The sequence below is a fragment of the Mastacembelus armatus genome, chromosome 5, assembly GCF_900324485.2.
Source record: "Mastacembelus armatus chromosome 5, fMasArm1.2, whole genome shotgun sequence".
Taxonomy (NCBI): Eukaryota; Metazoa; Chordata; class Actinopteri; order Synbranchiformes; family Mastacembelidae; genus Mastacembelus; species Mastacembelus armatus.
Window position 1 is genome coordinate 4,839,506 of NC_046637.1, and position 21,275 is coordinate 4,860,780.

The window sequence follows — 21,275 nt, forward strand, 5'->3', positions numbered from 1 at the left end:
TTTTTTTTTTATTTCTTTAAAAGGGACAGTGATGCGTTTGTGTTTTTGTGGTTTTTATTGAAATATCACAGTGCTCCTGTCCTGTTTGGCTAAAAACAAATGAAGTGATGATTAGCAGGTTGCAAAGTTAAACTGACATTGTTTTTAACCAAACAGTCACAGTTTATACATGATGAGCTAAATTAAAGCCATGGTAACTGAACATGCATGATTCTTGTATCTTGTTGGCTCAGTGAACATTGCTCTGCTATAGGCATACAGATATGTACAGCTGTTTACCCACTGTTGATTATGGAGGTACATTTTTCATCGAGTCACCACAAATGTGTCTTTGATGACAAATACAGATGTGTGAAACTATTTTCTGCGTGCAGTTGTTAAAATGTTTGTTAGGTATATGTGCACCAACTCCATCTCTATATACAGCCGAACGTTTGCTTTCCTGTTCTTGCAGAATACATTTGTGGTTCTGAGTGGTTGAATACTTTCTAAACCTTTCAAATGATCCACAACTGTTCGGTGATCTCTGTACACATATCGAACAGTCTGTAAATAACTTTTAAAAAACTTCACACAGAAAATAGTTTCTACACTTCTTAAATCACAGTTTGTAGACAATATGCAGTCTGTCTTCTTGACTGTAATTGCCAAACACAATATATGGCAACTTATGGGGAGGAATTTACTTCCATGGCTATTGACTTGATTTAATCTTCAACTTTCTTTGTTCTTGATGGAAATAATCAGGGAATCTGATAAGCACAACTTTGGATTTACACTCCCAACACCACAACTTTTTTTTTTTTTAAGTGTGAGGAAGAAAATATGTTTACTACAGCGCTCACAAATCTTGTTTCTAATGTTTAGTCCAGCTCAGGACTCCACAGTGCTGCTGCTTTGTCATTTGGTGGCTTCTTTATGGTACATTCAGGTACTTTTTGTAAAATTGTAATGCGAATCATTTCCATTTACCATCAGGATGTTTTCCTGGAGAAGCCAACAAAATGTTAAAGCTCAGCAGTGACTGAAAATTTTAAAACGGATGTTTCAGATTAAACCACAGCATTCATGATTATATTGACAGCCTCAGCCTGCTTCAAACAAAGTGCTTGTTGGATCATGGAAACCCTGCCTGTAACCTGCATTTCCAACAGCTACGAGTGACAATTCATGTAACGTTTTAAAACTGGAATTCACCAGTCATGGCCATTGTTACACAGTGACTCACTAGCCCAGCAACCGGTGCAATTATTTTGCTTTGGTCCAACAACAGAAATAAGTTTGTTTGAAGCAGAGTGACAGACAGGCGATTTCACACTGGCAAATTGATTTAAGAAAAAAACCAAAAAAAAGTTAACTTTAAAGAAATGTAACTATTGATGCCTTTGTCTCTACACAAAAAAACAAAATCAATAACCGAATGCCTCACAAGACAAGATCGATGACTAGACAAATGACTGTTTTCATGAATACTTTCCATATTTTGTCATTTGCCCTGAAGGAACAGTCAGTGCAGGATTTGCAAATGTGGACTCGAGCTGTGTGAAAACGTGTTGAAACTCCTTGCACCATAAACAGGTTCAGGGGACTGATAATAGTGACATGTTCTGTTTGTAGCTTCACAGTACGTTGGCAGCCATGTGCATGCAGCCCTCTTACTTCAACTGGAAGATTCCTCGGCTGCTCTGTCTCATCGTTCAGAAAGTTGGTTATTTTTGGTAGGACTTTTTATTTTGAAAGTACATTGCACAAATCTTCCACTCATCCATGTCCTGCACATGCTGGTAATATTCCTGATTGATTTACTTTGTCCTTGTTTTGTTTAATAAATCCTTAATTTAAAGTCAGGGGCCGTCTTGTCTTTGTCACTCCCATCAGCTGAACTGTCATTCAGAACTTATATCACGTCTTTTCATTCCTCTTTAGGATCATCAGTCTGCAGCTTCAGGTGGTTATAACCAACTATTCCTTTAAAATGATTCAAACACTCACTAATAAAATGTCTCTTCTTTGAGCAGGTAGTAATAATCACCTGCAGACAATTTAAAAAAAAAAAAACTCACCTCTTCCTGTTCACCAACCAATTTTCTATATACACCCGAAACAGGAACCAACAAGGGCCAAAGAAAAAAAACCCACACATCACAGAAAACGTATAAAGTGTCCTCCTGTTTTCCACAACGTTTAGCATTAAGATTCGGTTAGAATAAATGGATGGATTATAAATGATAAAAAAAAAAAAACTCATAATTGGATAAAGAAGGCCTCTTCATAACATTTCTTATTCAGGACAAAGTGCTTAGATTAAAAAGTTATCCCTGCATAATATCTATAAAATCTAATTAAAAAAAAAAAAAAAAGTCTGGTTTTTTTCGTGCTCAGAGCAAAATTTGTGTGGTTGATCCTCGCAGTCACCGGGGGCAGGATGGTCTGAATAGTGGAGTGTCCCCCCAAAAAAAAAAACAGTAAACAACAACAAAAACAGTATTTGTTTAGGTTGAGCTAGAACTCATTTAAACAAATGGGAATCCACACAGGGTAAATATCCAAGCCACCCAATTGGATGATGACAGATTTAGCTCTTCCTACCACCAAAAATGTTCGTCCACAGGTAATCTAGGTACGTAAAAATGTCTCATCTCAACAGCGGCCTGAATTCAGCATGCCTGGATGTCTGACTTGCAGAAGTACACAGGTCTGATTCCTGCCCTGTTCAAATTCCCAAAAAACAGGTCCAGTAGAGTCCAGAGCCAGCTCAGATTTGGTTTTACAGTCAGGGGACAGTTGAATGCGCTGACACTGGCTGTAGGTCAGTGAGTTTGTAGTTCAGCAGGTTATCAGGTTGTCTCCAGGTCTGTAGGTCTACAGATCAGTCTGTTGGCTGGCAGGTCTGTATGTGAGTTTTGGAAGTCCATTGGTCCATCAGAAAATCAGTCAAAAGGTCGGTCCCACAGTCGGCAGATCAGGTGTCGTGTCACAGGTACAGACGTATCTTGTGGTCCTTGGCGAGCTGGTGAATAACCTGCGTTTCAAAGTCGGCACTGTGGACACCAGTCAGCCTGAAGGCTCCAGCATTGCGATTCTTCTCCCAGTAGTGATGCCAGTTGCCCTGCTTGTCGGCACCATAACCAAACACCGACACCTGAACACAGGCAGAAAGAGGCGGCATGACATGCTGCAGCACACACAGTGTATGATGTGCTGTGCTGTCACTAAATATATCCTGTACTTGTAGATTTGAGGGTGAGGAGTAATACCTTAGCACCTCTGACCTCATCTTTCTGCCCTGACCCTGTACCACAAAGCTATTTTTGGGCTTAAAGGAACAGTTTGTAACTTTAATAAATGATCTAAAGAATGTACCAACAGGTCTTTGGTCTCAGCTGCATTTATAATCATATATACGCTGTGTTGATGTCAGAACTGAAGACAGACTGTTCACTCCTCACACTTACCTGGTCACAGGTGTGCAGAGCAAAGATGATGGCTAGCATGCCGGTGGACGGGTAACGACCGTGATTCTCGTTCCAGTGATCATGAACGTATTTAAAGAACACCGGGTTCACCACAAGAACCTGCATATATACACACACACACACACACACACACACACACACACACACGTTACAATGTTAGCATGTCTAATGTGTTACACTGAAGAGTTTTGAATGATTTTAATTTCATTTGTATATGTACAAAATAATATCAGAGAAAAAAAAAAAGTAAAAAATTAAAGTGTTACATCAGTAATCTGAAATATCTTCTTTTGTTAAGGGTAACATACTTAATAATATAATAATAAAATATAACTTTCTGATACATTTTTTTAGCATAAACCTGCCATAAGTGTAAATGAGTCTAAATATGCAGTATTAAAACCAGAACAAAACTCCCACATCAGTGTGGTGTGAAGAATTATCAACAAAGCTTTTATTTTACCTTGTCTTTATCTGCCGCCACTCTTTCTTTAACTCTCATGTAGGTCCTGAGAACACACAGAATATCTCAGCTATGAGATAAGCAATGCACATTTACCTTGGTATACTGTCCAGTTTATATTAAATATTTTATGCGTACTATAGCTATAACATCTTTATTTACTTGCTATTTTTTTTAAATATATATATTTCTTTGTATATTTGGTGGATTTTGAGTGTATCTGGATGTTTTTCGTACGTTTTGACCTGGCCAGTGGACAGTGCGCTGGTCAGCCATTCCAGGTCTCTCAGTTTGAACGGCAGAAAGATGAGGCTGACTCCAGGATTAATGTCAACCGCACTCTCTGGGTACAGGAAGTGATGTGTCGTCCGGTTCCCGACATCTTTCTCAAATCCTTGAGTCGTACCCTTGTTCATCCTGGGGAGGAGGAAGATGAGGTGAGGAAGATGAGATGGAGCAAGATGTATTGCTGGTGTGTGGACATACATACCGCAACACAGAGTGGTGGGAGTTTATCAGGTTGCCGTGGCCAGAGTGTCGCAGGTTACCAGAGTTGCCAACCACCGCGCAAGTCCGGCAACGAGAGGGGAGGGGCCTGAAGTCTGCAGTGGGCGGGGAAATCACTTTAAACATCTCTGACATCACTTTCTCTATAGTCTGGTCCTTACTAGACTGCTGAAGACCCTGTTGAGTGCAATACACATCATTTTTACTGTAATATTAAGACAGAGTTTTAAAACTGAAATTTGTCACTCAACAGAAAATATATCAGAAATTACTTTAATGATTGACAGTTCCAGCCTGTTAAAGGTGAATAATTACAGGTTTCATGGACTTCTACTATAATTGGACTGTGGGTCTAACAAAAAAATGTCATTTTAATTCTGGGAAACTGCAGCAGTTAAATTTTAGCATTCAGCTCTGGTTGTTTGTGTGTAGCTCACAATAGCAGAATATACTGTATACTGCATATTGTGGATCAGACTGATGATGTTAGCATTTCTACCCCCCCCACAGCCCCTCTTTTAATCTACTAATGGTTCCTGCAGCAGGACCTAATCTGTAAATGCAGGAAAAGGAGTCAGACGTTTGTCTTGTCATCCAGACTGCTGACAGCTTCCACAAAGACACATTTTAAGGCATCTTATATTTAAATTTTCTGAAAACACAGATTTGCATTAAAAGGTCATGGCTATTTACAGAAACTCACTGTATGCATATCATGCACTATATAATTACACATGCTTCTTTGGTCTTCTAATAAATCTTTCTGTGATTCTGCTGATTTGCACATTCTTGGCATTATCATCAATTCAGTGCTGTCAGGTCACTTCCAGTGTGCAGACTATAAATACTTTAAGCAACAAGCAACACATTTTGTTATTGCTCTCATACCAGAGTCAAGTAGAAAGAAAGAAAGAGCACAGAATATCGTATTTAAAATCTTTGTTTAAACAGCTTTTGGTTACTTGTTTTGGTGTGAATGTTAATCCAAATTATTAACATTGATTTTAAAGCTGCTAGTGCCCATGTACCCCCTGTGATTTGTTTTCTGTAGATTAACTAAGGTACACCAGCTCAATAATTCTAAACTGTTTAATTAATGTTTAAGTAAGTTGAAAAGGTTTACAATAGTAGACTTGAGAAGCCCCAAGACCTTCAAGCAAAAAAAGACTTTTACTTTGAAGGCCTATTTTTACAGCAGGTAACAGGTCCACACAAGCGGAAAATAGAATAGAAAACTATTTCAGTGAACAAAACCTCATTAATAACTGTGACAATTTAAAACTAAGAAAATTTGTTAAGGTGGTTTTCAAACCGCAGACTGATAGTCATTACACAGTACTTTTGTTTAGCCTGCACTGTTCCTACAGTTTGCCCTTACCAGCCACCATCTGAGGGCGTCTGGGTCGAAGTTGTTGTTGGATTCTCGGAGGATGGGCTGCTGTTTGGGGTCGTACCGTTTTCTGAACCATTCTCGCTCCCTCAGGTCTGAAACACAGGGCTCATCACAACCACAGGACCTAAAAAAAAGGATGAAAATTGGGAGTTAGGCAGACAAGGAGCAAGGAATCATGGGTTACACCAAGTCCATGGCTTCCTTTGTGTTAATTCAGTTCATACTGGGAATAATCTACAGACTGCTCCTTGGCCTCAGACTGGGCGATGTTGGGAGGAGAGGTGGTACTGAAGCGATCAGGGGTCAGGCTAGCAGGAGGCTGTGTGCGTTCAACCTCTGCAAGCACAAATAAACAGAGTCAGAACATTGCATCATGGGAGAAATGCTGACACCATTAGCATCTCTGGTGCAATCACCACTAGAACAGCAAAAGCTACTTCTGCTACTACTATTAACATGACAACACTGCTGCTGCTACTGCTGCTACTAATGCAACTGTTATTATTGCCACTACTCAAAGTGTCATCAGCTACCATTTTTATGATGTTATCATCTACAATTACAATTGCACTCCTGCCACTACTACAGCTGCTAATATCAGTTTCTTACATCCATACTGCAAATTCCAGTACAACTAAAAATACTACTACTAATTCAACTGTTTTAAAGCTATTACTACTGTTGCTATACCATGTCTGTGTCTACTACCTTTTAATACTGTTGGTGTTAAACATTGACATTCTTGGTGATCTAATATTGACATTAGTGCTGTTGCTATCACTATGGCTTACACTGTCTTTACTACCAATACTACTAATAATGCCTAATTTAAATAAATTTCAAAAAGCGTTTAATTAGAACAGCATGGACAGTCTGATGAATCAAATTCACGTGTACAGTAAATACTGGTCAAAATCATTGCGGAAAAAGTTGTTAAAGCTCGATGGTCAGATCTTCTTTAATGACTTTTCATTAACATTTTAAAACTTTCTTGTTCAATGACACTTATTTTTTGAGACATTATGATGATGATGATGATGATGATGAAGACATTAGTTCCTCACCTGTCTCTCCCCTGTTGGGCATGGCTCGACCTACAGGTATGATTGACTGTAGCAGGAAGTGTCTCCTCTGGATGCTCTGACTGGCGAGCATGAGAAAGAGGATGGTCACCACGGCAACACACACCTTCCTCCTCAACAACATGGCTGGATGGACGGTGGATGGACGGTGGATGGACGGCGGCAGGAGGAAAGGCACGTTGAGCTCCAAGTCAACCCTTCAGGCTGCTATGGCAGCACAGTTAAACAGTGTAATCTGTTGTCATCTGGACATTCTCCTCTGTGCCATTATCGCCCCACTTATTTTTATATCCATGAAGATGGAGTACTGTGCTGCTTTCTTAGTGGTTTACACAGGACCTTTTGTCACACCTGGGTTAGATAGAAAGACACATCAGCATCATAAAATATAAACTGACACATATAAAATCATGAATGAATGTTAATAGTACAATAATAATAAAATAAAAATTATAATTTAATGAAAATAAAATAAATAAAACTAATAAAATAATACAACACTTGTATCACTATGAAAATGTATAAAAATGATCCCTCTTTAGCTGGAGAGTTCAGACTACTGTAGACTTTAGCACTAGTTAAACTCTATACTGGTGGACACTGATGAAAACTACTTAAAAGGTGCAGTGTTCAAAATGTAATATGTTAACATATTTATGAAGACACTTTTCCATTTCTGCTAATAGTTCAAATCTATAAATTTTACACATTAAACCTTTAAGAGCTAATTCATCTCATATAAAATAATGTCTTAATATACTAATAAATCGGTGGCGTGAATAGAGTGAAGAGCCAGTTTCCTGTCCACCTTGAATACCATGACTGAGGTGAGACCCTTGAGCAAGGCACCAGACCCCCAACTGCTTCCTGCCCACGGCTCGAGTGTGTGCATTCACGGTGTGTGTGTTCACTGCTGTGTGTGTGCACTTCGGAATTGGGTTAAAATGCAGAGCACAGAGTATGGGTCACCATACTTGGCCACACATAAGTCACTTTTAAAAACGGTTACTGTTAGAAATAGTTTATTATTCCTATTTAGGGTCACAGGGATCTGCTGGAGCCTATCCCAGCTCTCTTTGGGTGAAAGGCAGGGGTACACCCTGGACAGGTCCCCAGTCCATCACAGGGCCACATAGAGACAAACAACCTCACACACTCACACTCACTCCTATGGGCAATTTAGAGTCACCAATCAACCTGACATACATGTTTTTGGACTGTGGGAGGAAACCAGAGTACCTGGAGAAAACCCACACAAGCACAGGGAGAACATGCAAACTCCACACAGAAAGGCCCCTGATGGGTTTCAAACCAGGAACCTACTTGCTGTGAGGCATAGAGTGATCTATAAGAGTGCTAACCACTAAGTCACTGTGCTGACACTAATTATCAATCAACTATTTCTAACAAATATTATTATCCATATTGCAACAAGCTATTGAAAATTGCATGCACAACAAGAACACAGACCATAGTTTTATTCACCCTGACAAAATCAGAAATGAACTAAAAATCACAAAGTTCAGCAAAAAGTATAGAGCCTAAAGCCTTTGTTTTAATCAGGGAGACGTGGTTTACTGATGGCAGAGAAGCTTTTTTTTTTTTTTTTTTTTTTTTTTAAAATGACATCATCTACACAAACGTGCACTTGAGGAAAAAATAAAAACAACACAAAAAGGGCGGGAGAAGGAGAAATGTTTCTGAGTTGCCCACTTCCTTCCACAGCCCACTTCCCCTCTGCTCCTGCAAGAAAGTCCCCCAGCTGACAGACTCTGAATACCAATCAGAGCTGGGTTCAGTTCAGCGTCTCCTGTTTCAGCTCTCGCTCTCCCAATGTCTTAAATAAAATCTTAAACTTGGGAGTAATACTCTTGACTAAGTTCTGTCGCAGTAACAGTAGCGCAACATCTTTCATGGTGCAGGTTTAATAATAGTACAGCACCTTTAAAGTTCATTAATTAATATTAAGTCTTGTTTCTTTATCTCCAGAACAAGCAAAAAAATACATCTTTGTTTGCTTATTCTCAGCTTCGTTAGCAGGCCTGCCACCACCAGCAGTTTTTATGCTTCCAGTAGAAGCAAAGTAAGTCTGAAAAAAGTTTCACCCCCTTACTGACAAAACACATGTAAAATAATATTAAATGTGCAACTGCAGCTACACCATAGTGAAAAATTATCAACTGTGTCTGAATAAGCATTTACTAAAACAGACCTCAGCATGTATGACCTAAAAATACTTACTGTAACAGACATGTCATTCATTTCCAGGCTGAAAAAAGGGCCAAAGACCAGTGTAATGATACAGTACGTACGATCAGAACGCATCTAAAGCAAAACCAACTGATTTCTGAAAGAGAACCAGAGGAGACAAGTCAGGGCAGATACAAATTAACATACTCACACATATTTGTCGGTGCTATTCCTTCCCAGACAAGAAAAGACAAGGCTTTTGGGAAAATTTCCTGAAAGCTACAGTTTAACTGTAGCCAGCGTGCCCTGGTACAAAGAGCTTTCACCCAGATGCAGCTCAGAACAAACTTTTAAAGTCCACACAGAAAGCAGGGGATACAACAATCAATATCCATGTTAAAAATTAATTCTGGGAATAAAGTCCACAACTATATTACCTGTAGTGAAGGATCAGTGTTCTTTCAGTAGTTTGGTAACATGAAGCTGTTTGTCATTTAGGGGTGACATTTATGTAAACACTCATTATGGCTTTGGACATGACAGGATAATCCTATTTGTGCACAGGCTGTATCTAAACCTTTCAGTTGTATTTTCAAGCATTCATTTACTTAAATACAGAAACACAGCTGGTTCTAGGAGTATAGTGACTGAACAAAGTTTTTTGCTCCACACTGCAAGATGGAAAATCATTTATTTTCTGTTACCTTAATGGTATGATAGAATGGCTGTTATTCAGCTGAGCTCAGCAAGTCACATCCTATATACTGACAGTACGTACACCGTTTTATACAGTACAGCATTTAAAAACTTCCACCTCTTAAATGTTTTTATTTCCACTTTCATGAAGGAGGAGTTATTGCTAAGTAAACTCAGTAAATAGTACTGCTATATTTTCAATGAGGCTCAAGAATTTCTCTGTTGAACTCTTGATTTTTTTAATATATTTTTTTTAAAGGAAACTCTAAAGTGGGTATTTTATCATTGGTAAATTTATAAATACATGGTCATACATTCAGACGTATGTATGACGTGTGGTAAACGCACGGTGGCTGCGAGTCAGCCTCTGTGGGGTCGACATTTAGGTTACTCAAAGAAACCAGGTTACTTGAGTAAACTAAGTTACTGTAAATCCACAGTGACAAGCAGCAGTTCAGTAATCAGATTTCTTCCCCAGCCCTGACAGTATTTTGAAAGCATGGCTGGCTTATTTTAACTGCATTATTGAAGACAGAGCTCAGCATGACTGTGTCTGAACTAATTCATTTATAAATAATCAAATGTACAGCTGTGGAAATCGTCCTATTTAGACTTCTAGAGGCTTCTCTGTGGTAGATTCAGCCAGATGTAAGAGTTACTGTATAAATAACAACACAATGCTATTCAAATATCATCTTTCTCTTCACTTGCTTGCTCAGCTGTTACTCTACCGCCCTCCTGTTTTTATCATGCTTGCGTAAAGAGTTAACAAAAAACCTAATTACCCGTATAAACGACAGAAATCACCCTTCTCCAGGAGAAATGTAGCTGTTTCTCTAACCCCTATTATCTTGTAAAGACAGGCTTCTAGTTTACTTACACCAAAGAAGTCAACATACTGCACGATGTCAGTGTGAAATGAGTAGAAATTTACATTTACATGACCTGTAGTAACCTGTCAGCTAACATGGTGCTATCCAGCTATGGTGATGCTGTAGGTACTAGATCAGGTTATATTGTGCTCACACTTTCAACAAAGACAAAATGAGTAGAGAGTTGACACCATGATCAATGCTAATGTGATTGTGTTGGTGCTAATCATATGATTGCAGTTACAAAGGGTGGGTGTGATGGGAACACTCCCAGCATGCATTGGGACAACTGATTCACGTGTGTTCCTGCTACAGCTGAACCCAAATATTCTACTCTTCAGATATTAGTTCTTTAGGTAGGCTTTTATTTTCATTTTTGGTATGTTTTATTTTTTTCTAAATGTAGGAATGGTGAACTGCAGAATACATGTCATCAGCACATTTCTGAAATATATTTATACTTTTTATAATGCACTACAACTTCTCACTGGGAGAGAAAATGAGGAGGACCTCAGTGGTGTGTGAACACTTTAAATTGAATAAGACAAAAACAATGAATAAAATATGCCATTTATAAGAGGCCTACCCCACAGTGGCCAAAGCTTTGAATATTTGCTATTCACTGTGGCTTCTTACACACTTTAATAACAGCTGAACAGATAGAAATGTGGTTCACCTGCAACCAAAGGAAACTTTACTAAGAATCACACAAACGGTGGTTTTAACTGCATAAACAGCTGATTTTTGAAAGTATGTTTTAGTACCACTCTTTTCCCACACACACTGTTACTTTCCAGTCTTTCCAGCAAAAAGATGATTTAATAGTTCAGCCCACTATAGAGAACAAATCACATTGACAGAGAGAGTTTAGAGGACAGTGCAGGGTTAATTGCTGAATCATAGTTGGTGTAAGTTATTTTAGGGTCTACAGGCTGGAGTGGGGGTTCGGTGACAGGATTAAAGGTTACATGGCTTCCCGTAAAACCATCTGACAGAAAACCATTGTCAGTGATCTCTGGCCTCAATAACAGGATGGAAACCAGCTGCTCTGCTGATGGAGGACAGGAACAGGCTGGAAAATAATGTCACCACAGGAAGACTGATGCCAGTTCTCACAGACTACCACACCAATGAAAACTACAAACTTGTTTTACTGTGTTTTTTGTTTACGCAGAGGAACCATCCACAGAAAGTTGAGGGAAGGATGAGACTCTGCTGCATGTTTAACTTTTGGTTTTTCTTTAAACGTGTCTGTGGCTGTTTTGCCTTTTAGGTTTAAATAATACAACTATATACACTTACTGTACTGAAGTATAAAATAAAAATGTGTGCATTACTTTTACAAGCTGCCATCTTAATACCTCTGCCTTAGTTCATTTTAGAGGTAATTTTTTTTCTTTAGAGATTTTCATTTTACCTACAAGAACTGAGCTGATAAAATATGATGCAATGCCCAACAGTAAATACCAACAGCAATGGTAAACTGCTTTAACATGAATTTATCAGCAATAATAATCCAATAACATAATGCAGAATATTTCAGGGGTATAAAAGGTACTCAAATTCTTCACTTAAGTACAAGTAGCTATACTACAGTGTAAAAATACAAGAAAAAGCCCAATATTCAGAGGTTTACATTAATGCAAAAGTATTAACATAACATATAGCTGAATTACGAAACACAGTTCTTACACAAAATGGCATATTTCTATATAATGTGCATGATATTATTGGATTATATTGTTACCGCTGGTAAGGTTGGAGCTAATGTTAACTAACAAATGAGTTTAATTTGAAATACTTCACATACTGCTGAGTAGCTTGTGCAGTACTTGAGTACATAATATAATTCCACCACTGGAATAGTGCAGCCACAGCTTTTAACTGTAATGGAGTATTTTTGTATTGCTGTACTGCAAATTTTAGGATCTAAACATTTCCTCGAGCAGTGCCAACACACTCATGGTGCTGCAGTAAAACATTATCTATGTTTCTCTTTACAGCTTCTAACTGTCATAGATGTAATCGTTGATAAAAAGCCTTTTTTTATTAGTCTGTTTCATGTTTCTGGTTGTGTGAATTAAGGCACACACAGGTTGGGGGAAAGGTGTGGTTGGTTTGTTTGTCAGGCAGTGCTCCACCCAATGCATGCAAGTTTCTTGTGTGAAACCACTGGCCCACAATCTAAAGTCAGTGAACAGAAGGTTCTGTTTACAGTCATCAGAATCTGCAATATGTGGACTGAAATGTACCTGTAGCTGATTTTAGGAAGGTTTACAGCAAATCCCAAAGCACAGTGGGGGTGTACACTGTTTATATGTGCATATACACACATCTGGACAGAACAATGGTAACAAGTTTGGAAATATTGCTTTTTTTAGGTTTCTATCACCAACCCACGCAAGAAAGGAGACATTTTTCATTGTTCTGTCTCTACCTTTTAGATTTAGGTTGACTTTAGTGCCGCAATGACCAGTTGACGTATTGTAAATCTTTTTGAAATCTGCACACAGCAAGACACTACCTTGGAAAGTGGAAGGAAGTCCAAGTTTTTGTACAGCGAGTTGCATTTAGACAACAAATTAACTTGGCAACTTGTGTGTGAAAAAGCACAGGTTTGCAAAAATGAAATACACTGGAAGTGTTGCAATAATAACGATCTATATCTGACTCCACACTGAGCCGTGAGGGACAAATCAGACATGTTTTTAGATCATGGCGAGGCACACAAATAAACAAAACACTTACACTATATTCCTTTAGACTAAGTATTAGGCTGCAAAAGAATATACTAGTATCTCAGCAACACTAAGGAGTCTTAATGTCAGAGGATTCAAAATGAACATAAATAACTTTACAAATAACTTTCACAGTGTCCAGAGACACGACAAATGACAGCACAGTGAACATGCGGAAAAAGTTCGATGATCAGTGAGAAGATACAGACAAATCCTTATTGTTTACAGTCAAGCATACAGTATATGGAAGTAATAACCAAAACGGTTTGTTTATTTTTAATAATAAAACGTAGTCTTCAAAACAACAAATCAAATATGTTATGGCTCATTAGAGTTTATCATGGCTATTTGTCACTCTCTAAGTAAAGACCAATGCAGGTTGTAGGTAAAGGTAAATAAGTGAAAGCCACTGCTGTAATCAAACAATATCACTGTATGTAACTCACATGTTCACAAAGATTTAGGATGTGCTTTCAACTAGAAATCACTAAAAACAAGTCATCTGTTATAAATGAATGAACTACAAGTGCTCAACCAAATGAAGACTTCCAAAAATGAAAAAAAAAAAAAAATCAAACAATCCAGTCATGACCCACATCCCCTAAAATACCCCAAAATAAGTTGTGGCCAATTATTTTAAATAAAGATAAAATTCAGGTTTGATACACAGCACTGAATGAATATTTTGGTTTCCACGAGGAAGACAGAAACTGGACATCGTTATTTCTATTATTTGTCACTGACCAGAAATAGGAATGGAAAATAAGTCGAGCTAAAACTTCAAGTGCAGCTGTGGAGGGTTTAAGACAAACAGAGGAAAATATTACTTACACAGACACACAGATACACAAGTGTGTTCTTAATAGGGACCTTACACTGACTTACTTCCCTTTCCTGGAAACTAACTAACCATAACAATAACCACTACTTGCCTAACTCTATCCCTCATCCTAACCTAACAATAACTTACTACCCTTACACCAAGCTATCATCGTTAGTTTCAGTGATTTACATGGTGGAGACCAGCATCTGGTCTCCACGAGGACAATGTGAGTGTGTAAAAAGGTTTAGGTTCTTATGATGTAAGTAATACCAGGTGCACACCAAAACACACACGTACACACGAATCTAATTTTAAACAGTGACTTTAGAAACTGGCCAGAAAAACCACCCTTGCTCAGATCGACACTCACTCCCCGTTACCATGCTAACACACACAGACATTTAGAAACTGTAAATTAATAATATAAAGTGAGAGAAAATCAAGGTGGACCCTTTGGAATTACCTGCATTTTTACAAAATTTGTTTTACATCATCTAAGTTGCAATTATGAACAAACACAATTTGTTTTCACCAATGACACATAAATGACGCTGAACACATCATTCAAACACACATACATGGTGTAGGTTAGACAATGATGTGATCCCCTCAGCTACTGACAAAGCTAACCGGAGTCCGGAGTTTGCAAACATGTTGAGTTTGTTATATTCACCAGAAGTATCTGCTGATTTGAACCATGTCTTAAAAAGAGATCTCGGAAGGTCAGTAGAAGATAAGTGACAGAGCAGGACAATGACCAAACAGTAAATCTGCTGCTACAGAGTGAAACAGATAAAGAAAATCTACCTTGTGGAGTGGCCCAGTCAGAGCCCAGACCTTAACCCAAGAGATGCAGTGGAAAAGTTCAGAAAGCCAACCACAGCAGACATATTAAGAATGTGGCTGAGCTGAAGCAGGTTAAGGAGGAAAGGTCCAAAATTCCTGTGTTGTGTAGGCCTGGCCCAAAAGCTGCAGAAAGCACTTGTTGAGGATATTGCTGCCAAAGATTTTACATCCAAGGTTCACTTTTTCCCCACTAGCACTATCAATCCTTACCAGGTAGATTCAACAAAGACACAAACGATTATAATAATTATTACTCTAAGCACACTGTTTGTCTATACATATGACTTATGGCAGATCAAATTTCTCGAGCAGTTCATGCAGAACTAGGTAATTGCAGAGTCCACATACTTTGTCCTGCTGGTTGTACTTAGCCAATGCTTGATTTTGAAATTGTCTCTGTGGTCTAACGGTCCATTCTGACAACATATTTCTTATTTGCCTGTCCTGGAAGAGAGATTCTCCCCGTTTCCTTGTTTAAAGGCTCTCTGTGAGCTTTCTCCTTCCAGAGAATCGAGACTCTACTGATAAAATACCACGATAAAGACCCTCAGTGTCACAGGGCTGGAGAGATAAACTGACTTGAGACAGACTGACAGTCGGGTCTGTAACAATCTGTGTCTGTAGTTCAGATTTAGAATCAGGCCTACATAATTACATCTGGCCAAGTCCAGAGGAGGATGTTTGTCTCGCAGACCACACAACCTTTTCATCTCTTTATAATTACTATATGTAGTGTTTCAGTGTCCTATTTCAGTTTGCATGTCAACCTAAATATCATTAACACACCCCATCACACACTATAGGCCTGCCATAAACACAAACATAAAGAGACAACATACCAATAGTATAAATGCACATAAAGCCAAAAAGTCTAAATTCATTCTTCACACACTAAAAATTTTCCACATAAATTAAGCATGATGTGAAAAATAATCCTAAAGAAGTCACCATAAACTAAAAGAATCACTTTGGGAACATTGTAGAGATTGAAAAATAGTTCCATAATGAAGCACATCCCACAGCAATGTCTAAAGCTGCCTTGTTTTATTCGACCAACTGTCCAAAACATAAAGATATTCTAATCACTGTCAGATATAAGAAAGAAAAAGCCAGAACCCGACAAAGCCTTTTGCTTTAAAAATGACTGAAACTTAATCAGTTACCATTTAACCAAGTGAGGACAGACACACTGTTAAAATGCCACTAGTCTAGTCAAAACAGCAGCAGTCACCACAATGAAGAAGGAAAGACAGAACTCTACAAGCTAATAACCATAGTGTAGTAGTAGTATGGGACATGATGATACAATGATACAACTGAAAACAGAAAAGTCTAAACAGACCTGACTGTGAACAAAACACACACTGGAGTAATACTAGAAGATTGACTACCATGCAGGATATGCTTCTATACAAACATTGTGAGATCATTATATAAAGCTTGTAGGAGATGATTCCATTAAGTAGGCACTCAGTAAAATAAGTACAGGCTACTAGCCAGTGAATATTACAGGACTAACATAACACATAATAATACAGTAGAGTACAATAAAGTCTACATAGACACTGCTCCTAAGGACACACTCAGGAATAGATTATAAATATACTGTTAGCACTGCTAAGGTAATGAGAGTTTAATTTATAGTTTGTTATAGTAAAATCAACACAGACAACTGAGAGAAGCTATAACGACATAGGCCTAAAATAACTAGACTACAAAAAAAATGAATTTTACAATAAATAGTAGAAAAATAAATGTTATACACAGTGCCGGGAAGCCAAAATACACCCAACTGACACACAGTGAAAGTGACTTATAAAGTGACAAACTAGAGGAAATTAGTTTTATGTCTACATTAAATGTGAAGGTAGCTTTGCTCCACATGGCTAATATGCATATATCAACATGAGCACATGGCTAAATTATCAAACCACCAAGTCACATACTGTTTTTATGATGAAATTATTTCAGTACATTTATGAACAACTGAGTTGAAGCATAGAAAAACCTTCACTAACTGGTAATCTGTTCTTCCATAAATGGATATAAATATTTTTAAAGAAACCAACCAAGACAAACTGACATTACCTGACTGCATTTTCAGTAATAACCCAATATTCAGTTAGAAAAATCGATAGGCTCAAATTATACCTCTTATTATAGTTTCTGTGATTGGATGTCAAGTTAGTTATTTGGTTGACAGCATAGCGGAGAGACGATAGAGAGGGGGAGAAGAGGAGAGAGCAGGGCACTGGGCATAGGGGCCTGTGTAAATGTCACATTCTTCTTAGGGGCTGAGCACCCTTAAAAGTCTGATTTGAGAACTATCCCTTACATTTAGACAGAAAACATGAATACACAGTAAAAGAAAAACAAACTAACATATCAGCTTAAAAAAGGTTAATAAATAAATATTGCATCATAAATCGATCATCGGCTGCCCTGACTTCTAAAGACTGGCTTCAGCATCGGCCATAGAAACACCCATATCGGTCGACAACTTTAACACAAACTACAACAACTACACAATACAGCGTACTTTATTAGTTGATCATTCACTCAGTCAACTAATGAATCGTTGCAAAGTTGTTTAGACTTTGTCAAAAGAGTTGCACAAATCACTGCTTCAAAAAAAAGTTGAACTTTCCCCTTAATGAAATAATTTCCCTAAGGCTGTGATATCAGTGCAGGTATGCATACAAACAGGAATACTCACATTTATTCATGCCAAAACAGACCAACTACACTTGCTAGAAAAAGTAATGGCACTGTTTGCAATTTCCTGTTTTTCCACATAAACTTATCATAGAACGTGATCAGATCTTTACTGAAGTCACAAATACAAACAAACAATATTTCTTATATGATAAAAACACAAAACAGTGGTGATCTGTCACATCTTTATTTACACACCCACTAAACAAACAAAGGGATGGTGGAAAAAGTAATGGCAACACTAGGTTTCTGATTTCAGAGACCACTAGTCAGCTGGAGTCAGGAGCAAGAGATCTATGTGTTAGAGTAATTTTCAGACTTTAGATATTCATCAAACGACAGTCATATTGTTTTTAAATAGAAACGTTTTGGTACTGTTACTAGTGTGTGCCCAGTCAAGATCCATTCAAAGGCATAATGCAGAATCCTCAAAGAGATTTAAAATAAACACAGCTAAAGACTTCATGGTCTGATTTGAGCAGGTGAACATCTCTGTTCATGAGTCAACCTTACACAAACCATTGTATAGGCATAGTATCCATGACAGGACACCAAAGAAGACAGTGCTCTCTCAAAACCCATTGTAGCACACCAGTTTTGCCAAAGAGCACCACACTACTGTTGTGCACAGATGAAACAAAGGTATAATTGAACAGAATTGAACAGTACTAGTACTATGTATGGCATAAAAAGAGAACCGTGTACTAAAATGAAAACATCATCCTGGTTGTGAAGCACAGTGGATCACAATTTGGGGCCGCTTTGCTGGACCACATCACATCAAATTGTGTGGGTGACAATGAATTCCCAAGTTTATCAAGGTATCCCACACCGTGGTGTCAAGACAGCTCTGCTAGCTGAAGCTCAGACGAAGCTGGATGATGCAGCAGGACAGTGACCCTAAACACTGAAGTAAATCCATTACAGAATGGCTTCAAAGAGACAAAATTCATTTTTAGAGTGGCCCAGTCAGACCAAAGACTTCAACCCAATAGAGATGCTGTTGAATGACCTTAAGAGAGCCGGTCACACCAGACATCCTAAGAACATGGCGGCTCTGAAGCAGTTCTGTGAGGAAGAGTGGTCCAAAATTCCTCTTGAACATTGAACTGGTCTTATCAGGCCGGAGCCCACACCAAAGGTGAAGGTAAGGGAGCATTATAACCGCTCAATACGCAGAGACCCACTAACCGGGTCAAACACACTAACGAACCACTAAACACCACTAAACCCTGACCCGGACCCCCTTTGTGCCTCGCTTATAGGCAATTTATATGGAGACCAAAAAAAATGTAGTTTGTCACACTTGAATATAATTTGGCACAAAATTCCTTTAGGGGATCCTGATCAAAAAAGTCAATGACACCCATGCCCTATTGTCAATGCTGATGACTTGGCGATGACCGAAACACACCATATATTTTCAATGTAACTTTATGGTGACACAGAATGATGTCATGTTTTCAGGCTTTTTAAAGGGCTCCCACTGAAATCATTGGCTACACAGTTTGACCGGCACCAGGGGCTGGTCACGGCCTGTAATGGACGGTCACGGGTGGTTAGGGTGGGTCTCGACGGGTCACGGCAGGTCGCAGACGGCGAGGGCTGTTCATCGCCGTTTGCGGCTATATTTTGAGGTTATTGCTGCCAAAAGTGGTTCATTACTTTTGCCAAAATCGCTTCAGGTGTGTTTCATAAAAATGAAAGATCAAGACAGTTTGTGTTTTCGCAGCTGAGAAATATTGTTTCTCTTTATATTTGTGACTTTGGTACAAAACCAGGGAAGTGGAAACAGTGTCATTACTTGTACTTTCAAGTGCATATTCCACCTTCACACACTATTTAAATATTATAAATACTATGGGGAAAAAAAACAACTTCATGGGTCAAATACCATAAAGGCACAACCCACCGAGCAGCTGTAAGTTGTAACGGTACAGACTAATCAGGCAGAACCAACAATCAGATAAGTACAAGCTACCAGCTAACGGATATTACAGAAATGTGGTAAGAAACTCGCTACGGGAGTTTTATAGCAGTACTGTACAGAGGAACAGGTTAAAGAAGACGAGTGAAAATGTGAAGAAGTTAATGTATCAAAGAAAACAGAGGGCAGGAAAGACTAAAGAGAGTTTAGTCCCCCTGCGCCCTCTTTTCCAGTTGTCTGTCTCTTTCTTATCTATCTCACGCTTCTTCACGTTTCCACACAGACACACAACACTCCAAGAAACAACAACAGTTCAAAGAGACTGAAAACAAACCCGTGGTAAAATCGACAGAAAACTGCATGAAGTTTGGTGGAAATTTTTCAAACTTTACAGCCCAAGTTTTCACCATGTTTCAACCATCTATAGACACGCACATTGGGACTGTACCAGCGTGGAGACACACACCGACCCGGGAAACACTCGGTAAAACAGCACAAAGCTCCGTTAAAGAACAAAATGAAGCGGACTTACATGACGAAGACGCAGCAACAGCAGCGGTCGGATGGTTTTTCTTCTTCTTCTTCGTCGTCTCCTTCTTTGTGAAACTGCAGATCTGTGGTGATGTAGAACAGGACGGCCCCGCCCTCCGGGGGGGCGTGCGTGTGCATACGCGCGCGCGAGACAACGTCTTCAAAAAAAACTAAGAGGTGGAGGAAGTCCAAAAAACGTTTAAAATGGCGCCGGGTGTCTGCAGCCTGTCATAAAACACATACACACACAGTCATGTCTCACTATAGTTGTGAGGACACTTGTATTCCCTAACCCTAACCCTAAAACTAAGTCTTAACCCTCAAAAAACCATTTGAAGTTGTTGGGACAGGCAAAAATGTCCTCATGAGGTCAGAATGTCCACACAAGAATGGCATCAGAGTAAAATGTGTCCACACACCCACAGAAAGATGTGAATACACACACACACAGCAGAAAGTGAGCCAAAAAAAAAGTGAAAAAATCTGAGTTTCATCACATGATAAATTAGTCTTAGTCTTAGTTTGTTTTATATTTTGAATTGTTTTAATTTTTTTAAAGCTGTGTAAGATTTTTTATGTTTTTTCAGAGACAGCTGTAAACACAATAACTTGACAATTGTTTGATCTTGTTCAGATGTGTGTGTTCCTATTACTTTTGTGTGTGAATAGTATGCTTGGATTTTGTCAGTTGTGTAGGACTGGTCACCACATTCACGTAGCCTCCATACCTACATGCAATTTAAAGTCACTGTTCAACTTAATATGCATGTCTCTGGACAAGGGAAGGAAAGTGCCTACACTAACACAAGTGAAATGTAAATTCCACACACAAAGGAAGGGGAACAGTTCTAACCACTGAACCACAGTGCTGCCCTCATCCTGGCTGTCCATGTTAGAAATCTACTATGCTGTTCTGTACACACATTTATTACGTTTCTGTCCTGAAAGAAGGATCCATCCTCTGTTCCTAAGGTTCCTTCCATTGTGTTCTGTTGTGTGTATTTTGGTGACTCTTT

At 38.6% G+C, this 21,275-nt stretch overlaps 1 protein-coding gene across 4 annotated transcripts; it reads right to left on the bottom strand.

Moving 5' to 3' along the window:
* Positions 1–317: 317 nt before the first annotated feature.
* Positions 318–20,396, bottom strand: st3gal8 (ST3 beta-galactoside alpha-2,3-sialyltransferase 8). 4 transcript variants are annotated; one of them, XM_026306151.1, is made up of 9 exons: positions 20,261–20,396; positions 6,904–7,272; positions 6,064–6,175; positions 5,825–5,963; positions 4,430–4,623; positions 4,177–4,356; positions 3,940–3,985; positions 3,456–3,575; positions 318–3,142 (listed from the first exon to the last, which is right to left on the bottom strand). In XM_026306151.1, the coding sequence occupies exons 2-9, from the start codon at positions 7,043–7,045 to the stop codon at positions 2,975–2,977; spliced, it is 1,101 nt and encodes a 366-aa protein (XP_026161936.1). In that variant the 5' UTR covers positions 7,046–7,272; positions 20,261–20,396; the 3' UTR covers positions 318–2,974. The 4 variants fall into 4 exon arrangements, with proteins under 4 accessions (XP_026161936.1, XP_026161940.1, XP_026161939.1 ...); XM_026306155.2 differs by lacking the exon at positions 20,261–20,396 and adding an exon at positions 15,048–15,419; XM_026306154.2 differs by lacking the exon at positions 20,261–20,396 and adding an exon at positions 9,323–9,575.
* Between the last annotated feature and the right edge of the window lie 879 nt (positions 20,397–21,275).

Excerpts from the sequence above, each read along its gene's own strand:
- st3gal8 (XM_026306151.1), bottom strand. The coding sequence starts at position 7,045 with ATGTTGTTGAGGAGGAAGGTGTGTGTTGCCGTGGTGACCATCCTCTTT. Across the intron at positions 4,357-4,429 it reads TCCCACCACTCTGTGTTGCG|GATGAACAAGGGTACGACTC; the intron begins GTATGTATGTCC and ends CCTCCTCCCCAG. Across the intron at positions 3,986-4,176 it reads TCCACTGGCCAGGTCAAAAC|GACCTACATGAGAGTTAAAG; the intron begins GTACGAAAAACA and ends GTGTGTTCTCAG.